This window comes from Rhinolophus hipposideros (assembly GCF_964194185.1).
Source record: "Rhinolophus hipposideros genome assembly, chromosome: X".
Classification (NCBI taxonomy): domain Eukaryota; kingdom Metazoa; phylum Chordata; class Mammalia; order Chiroptera; family Rhinolophidae; genus Rhinolophus; species Rhinolophus hipposideros.
Genome location: NC_138046.1, coordinates 82,369,744 through 82,378,529, shown reverse-complemented (window position 1 = coordinate 82,378,529; position 8,786 = coordinate 82,369,744). Strand labels below are relative to the sequence as shown.

At 42.4% G+C, this 8,786-nt stretch overlaps 1 protein-coding gene across 2 annotated transcripts; it reads right to left on the bottom strand.

Moving 5' to 3' along the window:
- Nucleotides 1-329: 329 nt before the first annotated feature.
- LOC308494933 (spindlin-2) lies at nucleotides 330-6,626 on the bottom strand. 2 transcript variants are annotated; one of them, XM_081042915.1, is made up of 2 exons: nucleotides 6,324-6,626; nucleotides 330-5,658 (listed from the first exon to the last, which is right to left on the bottom strand). In XM_081042915.1, exon 2 carries the CDS (start codon nucleotides 5,634-5,636, stop codon nucleotides 4,860-4,862), a length of 777 nt encoding a protein of 258 aa, XP_080899041.1. In that variant the 5' UTR covers nucleotides 5,637-5,658; nucleotides 6,324-6,626; the 3' UTR covers nucleotides 330-4,859. The 2 variants fall into 2 exon arrangements, with proteins under 2 accessions (XP_080899041.1, XP_080899042.1); XM_081042916.1 differs by having other exon boundaries at nucleotides 330-5,638; nucleotides 6,324-6,606.
- Nucleotides 6,627-8,786: the final 2,160 nt, after the last annotated feature.

Below are 8,786 nucleotides of genomic sequence, written 5' to 3'. Positions count from 1 at the left end.
GTGCATATGACTTTTCATCCCCATTAGGGACAAGGAGCCCTCAGCTTTCAACTTGCAACCAGTTCCCCAATTTCTCCTCATTAAAAGAGGTAGGATGGTTTATTGCATAGTTGGTATATACATTCACCACCAATTCTCAGAGATTGCCCTCAAGTTCCATTAATTGGCTGGTGAGGTCCTCATTCTTCCTCTTATAGAAAGCCATGTCTCGGTCAGCATTGCTACAAGTATCAAGCACTATGAAGATTATGAAATTTTACTCATTTGTGAGTTAACAAGGTACCTTATTACAGTTTGTTGGGTGCTGGTAGAAGACACAAGACTTCTGGTCAGAGACAAGGGATAATTTATTATTCACAGCAATAGCAGTAGCCCAAATATTAGCATTTATACCCTAGAAGCCTGAGCCCCACTTCCCACAGGGTGATGCAAAATGGTCACATGATACCTACTTATAACGTAGGCTGCATTATAGGAAAGGAAACCTCAGTTTGGGAACCTCAAACTTTTATAATGGGCAGTAAGCCCCCTTCCCTTGGCTCTTGAAGGTGACATTATCTTTATTATATTGGAATAAACATTCCTGCACTTTACTCTGCAGTGAATCACTATCTTCTGAAGACTCTAAGCAAACCTGCTCTTTACTTCAGAGAAAGATCTTATCTCTATTTGCCAATGCTGTTTGCCACTCACTTTTCAAAAGATAGGTTAAGAGAAAGACTAGTTACTGTCTTTCTTTCAAGATGTACAGAAATATGTGAGACAAATGCAAAATTATTTTCCAACAATGTATGAGTGAAATTGCTCATAACATGCCATCTTCAAACTCATAAGATAATGGCAAATATCTCTCTGACTTAAACTATCACCTACATTGTATAGAATCTCCCATTTGTTTAACTGGTCAATACATATATTCAAACTTCACATGTGTTATTGATCTGATGTGTGTGAAATCATTTTATTTACTTTAATTTCCATTTTCTTACTGATGAGATTCATATAGTCAACAAATATTAATAAGCCAGATACTTTTCTAAGGACTTGGGATACATTGGTGTGTGTAAAGGGAGAAAAATCATGCACTTTCAGGGCTTACATTCTTGTAGGTAAACAATAAACATATTAACTAAGTAAATTATATGGTATGTTAAAAGATGACATGTTATGGAAAAGATACAGTAAGATAATAGGAAGGAGATTAAGATAATATATGTTTATTGACCATGTAATCTATTGTGAATTGCCTGTCCATATTTTTCCCCAAGTTTTCTGTGGACTGTTTTTTTCTCATTGAATATATTTTTATTTCATCATTTGAACTATTGAAGTTTGTAGCCTAATCTCATTTTACTCCACTTTGTATATGATGATTTTGAAATTAGGTACTTACATATTTTAATATAATCAAACTTATCAAACTTTTCCCTTTTGCCTTTAAACAAAAGCTTCCCTATTTCCACAGGAAAAAAATATAAACATTCTCTTCCATTTGGTTCTAAAACTTTTATAAATGTTACTTTCCAAATTTAGGTATTAATTATTTTTCCACTTGTAATTTATTCTGTGTGCAAGGTGTGATGAAAGGGCTTAAATTTATTTTTGCCATATGGAAAAAATAATTAATCCAACACCATTTATTAAATAAAATGTCTTTTCTCATTTATCTGAAATGTCATGTCTATTACGACTCCACTTTCCTACATGCAAATCTGTTTCTGGGTCCCCCCTCTGTTTTGCTGATATATTTGACCTCCCTTTTTCATCTTTGCACTCCATACACATTACTCTCCAAGGTTGCCAGTGATCCTGTTAAAATGAAACAAATCATGTTGTGCCTCTGCTGAAAATACTTGAATGGTTCCCCATCAAATTCAGTGTAAAAGCCAAACTCCATTCTAGGATCTCCAAGGTGATGAGGATTCTGTCGAACCCCCATCACCTCTCTGAACTCACTTCCTGATTTTCTCTACCTTGCTCACTAAGCTCCAGCCCTGATAGTGTCCTCAGTGTTTCTAGAATATGCCAGACTACTAGTGCCTTGGGTGCTCGACATTTGCTGTCCCTCTACCTGCAATGCTCCTTCCCCAGACAGGCACTGGACCAGTTCTCTCACTGCCTTTAAGTCTTTACTCAGACGCCATGTTCTCAGTGAGACTCTCCCTGGCCTTCCTTTCTGTTCAGTTTCAGCCTCCTGCCTGGAATTTTAATTCACCATTCCTTGCTCTATTTCTTTGATATTTTTCCCTTTTTAACACTAATCAATTTGAAAATACTTTATATTTACTTATGGTATCCTGGCTACTGTCTGACACACTGAAATGAAAGATCCATGCAGCTAAGATTATTTTGTTTCTTTTGTTCATTACCATATCCCAAGTACCTGAGCCTAGAAGACTGCCTGGAAGAGAGCCTATCTGAAGCAAGTATTGGTGGGATGAACACAAAGAAATAAATTTGAAAAAAAATATGGTCAAAGTAAGCTAAAATGGAGCTAGGCAGTTTTCCCTATGTCTAGCCCCAAAGCTACAAATGCAAATGCCTCCAGAGACAACTGGGCATTTTATTAGACTGAAGCTGGCCAACTGGGTGCATGGCCAACTTGAGAACATTGAGTCTAAGATGGGCTGAGCCCTTTCTGCTTGTATCTTTGTTGGAATGTGGGCCTTAATCTTTAGTTTACTGTTTATGTGGGTTCTTTTTAGGTGAGCCAGAAATGAGAATTTTTGTAATATAAAATCTTCCAAATGTCTAAATAGCTAATTTAAACTTAGAAAGCAATAAAACCACAAAGATCAACAAGACAGCTGGCTGAAATTGGCCCTTGGGTGGCCTGAAAGTGTTTGCCAGACTAAATTTTATGATGTATGAAAGAAAACTAACCCCTGCTATTATGAGGTGGGCTTGCCTTGTGTCGTTCTTGAGGCAAACTGCTTCAAGTCATGTTCGGTGGAGAATGAACAGGAATTACCACCTTCTTTCAACTCCTGGAAGCTCCCTGCACCCCGCTCCCATGCATGGAGTTAGGGAAACCTGGGCAGTGGAGAATCACCAGAACTCTTCCTTTGAGGGCAGGGATATTTTTCAATGAAGTGTGGGGTGGGGCAACAGAGACAGAGGCTTTAGGATAACTTTCATGGTCGGACTGGGGAAAGGCAAAAAAAAGAAGAGAAGGATGTAGACCCATGTGTTGGGACACCATATCTCTGAGGGCCTTTATTGGGATTACTGAATCCTCTCCCTACCAACTACCACCCATCTATGTGTCACTATACTGTTGAAGGAGTTAGTTATACAAAGCCACAACTCCCAGACTGCCTGCCCCATGCCATCTATCTCACCTGGAAACAGTTTTACAAACTTCCATCACAGTCCCCTGTGTGCTTGGGGTGGGCAAGACAGGCCAGGAGGTATCTGTGAAGGGTCAGGAGCCACTGGCTTTGTTGGGGTACAGCCAGAATGCGGTTCCTGGGGGCAGCAGACATCAATTTGGTGGAGCACTGGGTGGAGCCACTTGCGGTTTTGGCCAGCTACTGCAAGAAGCATGGACTGTCAAGTATTCCCCATGCCCTAAAGAGAAACAGTAGGCTCAATGTTCTGATGTCCCTCCTCTGTAGGGAGGCAAGGTACAATCCAGAGGGAGGAAGAATGGTGAGGGGACTGCTGTACCTAGGTTCAGCAAGGTTCCATTTTTCTTGATAAAATACTTTCCAAATGCAAAGTGGCACATCTGACCCATTCCTCATAAGAATTGCTTATCCAGTGTAGGGACAATGAACCAAGACCTTCAAGTCAGAGATCTACTGCACCTGAGTCCTCTGGGAAATGTGAGTAGGCCGCTCATAGTTTTGTGCTTATGGGGTGCCATGTTAGTGTATTTAGGCTGAGGGTTGGGGTTCTGCTTAGCAGGTGTGGCATGAATTCCCTGAAATAAGAGTTTTAGGTATAAACTTGGCTCCTGCTTAACACTTGAGTCAGCCCTGTAAAAATAACCTTCTAGGGAATCCCCAACCCAACTGGCTTATTTGATAGTTGCCACATGTTTTGTGCATAGAGCCAGGGACAAAAACGTGGATACTGTCAGAAGTCCAACTTTTTCCTGGGCCTTCCCATCTCTCATAGTCCCCACTCCCCACACCTCTTTTTCTGTATTCTCACTCCCCTAGTCAGTCTTTCTTCTTAGAATTCCTCTTTCCTCAGTGTATCTGCCCTTTTAGCCCCTCACAGACCCTCCCTTTGAGTATCCTTTAGCTTCTCCCCAGATCCCTGCCAACTTGGCTCTTTCACTCCTTTGCTCTGGACCTTTTCTAAGCTTCTTTGTGCCCCTCTCTACTCAATTTATTGTTTTCTTCTAAGCCCCATGATCTCACCTTCCCTGTTATTCTTCACCTCTTCCCAGTTGGGTGCCTCAACTTCCTAAGACACCCCTTCTCTCCAGGGAGCCTCACCATTTCTGGCTCCTCCCCACCTCTTCCTAAGCAGTCACTCCTCTTTTCCCTCCACCCCCCACAGCCCATCTCTAATTCCTTCTCCTCCCCCTTCCTAGACCAGACCAGCTAAGTCCTATTCCATTTTTAGATGACTGATTATGATTCTAGCTGAACTGTATTCACAGCCTGAGTTATAGCTGTCCTTCCTTTCATTTCCCATCCACCAAATACACCCAATCTTTTCAACATGATAAAGTCCTTACACACAGCATGTCATGTCCACATACATTTGTATTTTTTTAGAACAAAGCAACAGTTATGCTGGCAACGATGTTGGGTTAATGGGGACTCTAAAGCTTTCTATACATTGAAAAGTAACATTTTTTTGTGTCTCCAAATCCACAAATGTCGTAAACTGCATACTAACAGTTAGGACTTTTTCACCAAATCATAGACATAGATATGGAAATCATCATCAAACTTGATGAAATACACAGAGGGTTTGGCTTTGACTTGGTGAATGACCTTGCCTGTCCTTTTGGAGCCATCTTCTTTGGTATATTCCACATGTTTACCTATGAGGCCATCTATAACTCCTTCTGGCTCCCTCTCTGCTGGAGGAGACTCACTAGACTCTGGCATTATACGGAGGTCTCCTTCTTTATAATCATCTAGAAGCTGGTACATGTACAAGACAGGATCTTTCTCATAGGTAATATAAAACCAGGCTTTCATGATTGGTGCTTGGGCTAAGACCATCCCCCTCCATTCATCCTTGGAACCATGCTCACCCTCAAAAATATGTTCCACAGCTTTACCAATTATGGTATTTGCAAGGCGCACATCTCTGACTCTAGAAAATGGCACCTTATCAGGAAGGATTTTAAGCTTTAAAATCCTTTCATCTCTGTGAAGTTCCAGTCCATAAACACAGTCAATTCCATCATATTTCACCAGATAAAGAGAGGGATTTATAGGCACCTGATCCAGAACGGTTCCTTTCCACTGTGTGATGGGTTCATCGCCTTCCTTCCATCCATGTGAAATTCTGCAGCCCACGATGTTCCTGCGGGGCTGGGACGAAGGTCTGCCCCTCTGCTTCTTTTGAGAGGTTTTTTTCTTCCTCATATTTGCAGATCCGGTGTGGCGATTGACAGGTTCCCTGGTTGCCTGCCCTGCAGCTACCTTTTTGTGAGGGGTCTTCATACCTGCAGGGGGAGGAGAGAGGCTAGGGAGAAACATTTAGTGTATTATAGCATGACATTTTCCCCCTCTGTATTGCAAAGTCCCTGGGCACCAGGTACATTGCTGCCCAAATTATTCAGATAAGTCCAGCAGGAATGCTGGATATCAAGATGCCATTGGATGTGTGCCTGCAGTGCCCTCCCTCCAGGCTCCTTTGGCTGTGCTGGAGGGTTAGAGAGGTGGTGGTTGTGGTGGTGGAGGCCCCAGCAAGAGGGATCAGGCTACTTTGCATAATGCCTGATCCTGTGTTGCTATCCTAGAGACCCCACACCAAACACAAATATTCACCATTTCTCAGACCCCACCCCATCTCTCCATTCCCACTAATATAGTCCACATGTTCCCTGCCCATCACAGTCTGCACTTCATCCCTCTTGCCTCCCATAATGATGCCCTCTGCCTAGTGTTAACCCCTCCTTCATGTCCTTCCTGTTCATCACCATTTTCCATCTGGGTGCCCACAACAAACCATCTCCCTTGCTGGCCACCTTTGTACAACATCCAGGTGTTTCTTGGCTTCTCCCTCCCACCCCCAGTCTCCAAGTCACTCTTCTCAGTCTCCCTCATCTCCCATCCCAGCATCGACCCCAATTTTCCTGACTGGCACCCACCAACCCCCATCCTCCGGTTCTCCAGTCCAGTGCCCACCTCCCCGCGTCTGGGGATCAAAGGCTTCACGTGCCCAAATTGGACACCTCGCTGCTGCCTTCGCTGTGAGTGTGGGGTGAGAGGATGAGCAGGCGACGAGCCGGGTGCAAGAGCTGAGAGGGGGAGGATCCGTAGGCGAGAAGCGTGCCTAGGAGGGTGGCCAGACAAGCGAAGAGGATGGCGGCTGTGTCTCCAGCACTGTGCTCTTGGACTCTCTCTACCTCCCTGTTCGCCGCGGAGGCCCCTCTGCCACATCGGGTTCCCACCAGCCCGTACAGCCGCAGCAGTCTCCTCCCTCTTTCCGTAGCGCAGCTTCCTGCCAGGAGAGAGGCCTCCCCTTCCTGCCAAACACCGTGCGCCCCCCTCCCCCAACTCTCACGCCCACCTCTGCCCTGAACCTGGGAGGTGCTCTTTGGCTCCCCGCCCCCGCCCCTTTCCAAAATCAGGAGCAGCCTAGCTTGCAATCCCCACCCCCAATCACGTAGCTTCGCCATCTCCAGTTCAGGGCCCCCAGGATCCCCACCCCCAACTCAGTGCCCCTGCCTCATCTGCTTTCTATCTTCCAGGAATTCGCCCTTTCTTTTTTCCGTGCCTTTCTGGAGTTATTCTTTACATACAGAAACCTGCGTTTTCTGGCATTTGAAGGGATTTGTGGTAGGATGAAATTCACTAGTCCTCAGTCTGCCATCTTGACCCAATCTCTAGCTAATTTTTACTGTCTGGTCATTCCCAGACTTGACTTCTTGAGGATATTTTCTTTTTACTTTTTCTTTTTCACTGATTGAAGAAGAATTGCATGCACAATGTGTGCACTGTGTAAAATTCAGAAAATTCACTTGAAAATAATCCATCCTAAATACATTTCTCATTCCCCAGGGCTTGTGGTAAAATATCAGCACTCATTATTACCTTTGCCTTTTTCTAAACCCTTAGAAATCTGGGATCATTTTGCAAAATTAGTTGTTAAAAATGATTTCCAAATTAATTTTTATATTTTGTAAATACAGTGTGTAATGCAATGTTAGAAGAACTACACTCCATTCCAAATTAATTTTACTTATTTTTATTAAAGCATTTAAAAGTAGCAATAAAATATTACCAATAAAATGTAATTCTCTTTTTCCTCAAGTCCTGATCCTGTTCCCTTCTCCTTTCTTTCTTTTTTTTTTTAATTGGGGAAGGGTACAGGACTTTATTGGGGAACAGTGTGTACTTCCAGGACTTTTTTTCCAAGTCAAGTTGTTGTCCTTTCAGTCTTAGTTGTGGAGGGCACAGCTCAGCTCCAGGTCCAGTTGCCGTTGCTAGTTGCAGGGGGCGCAGCCCACATCCCCTGTGGGAGTCGAACCAGCAACCTTGTGGTTGAGAGGATGCGCTCCAACCAACAGAGACATCGGGAGCTTAGCTGCAGCTCAGCTCAAGGTGCCAGTGTTCAATCTTAGTTGCAGGGGGCGCTGCCCACCATCCCTTGCGGGACTCGAGGAATTGAACTGGCAACCTTGTGGTTGAGAGCCCACTGGCCCATGTGGGAATCGAACCAGCAGCCTTCGGAGTTATGAGCATGGAGCTCTAACCGCCTGAGACACCGGGCCAGCCCCCCCCCCCCTTCTCCTTACGAATGTTAACATTCATCATTCAATTTTTGTGTATCCTAACAATCACTTATAATATACCGGGGGTGCCAAAAAATGTATACATGACTTGTATTCATCCTTTGTTATTGGTATATATTGAGTATTACAATTTTAATAGTTATTTTCTTTTCTTAAATTGTTTATACATTTTTTGCCATATATATGTGTGTATATATATACACACACACGTACAAATTGATAGTATGCATTTTCTGTCTCATTTTTAAAAAATGTATATTATGAAGGATAATTACTCCATACAGTGAAGAAAAAAAGAATAATTATTTTTCAATGGCCCATACAAGACATTTCTGAAATATGGCACTAGATGATTATGACCCAGGGGTATATACTATGCAGCTGATAAGAATATGACATCTCAAGACGTAAAACTAACCAATCACGTATTCAGTTAAACAACTTTTTCTAGCACTGCTTTTTTGGCCTATATAAATCCACTTTTACAGATATTCAAGAAAATTTTTGTTTTTTCTTAATGATTATACTGTCAGCAAGCCTGAAATGAACTCTGCTATGTCTCATAATCTAACTTGGCTGAGCTTTATTTTAAACATAAGTTTCATCACCTGTATGCTATTTTTCTGAATTTTGATTTTGTTATTCAAATTTGTTTTTTACCTTTATCTAATATTTCTTGTTATATTCAAGCTGCATTGTAGAGCATATACATATGTGACAATTTTCTCATCCATTAAAAATTATTTTCATGCATCCACTCTGCTCTTGATGATCATTTTGGTTTATTTCAAATTTCATTATTAAAAACAATGCTGCAATAAATACGTTCCTGTATTTGTTCCAGAATTTCCTT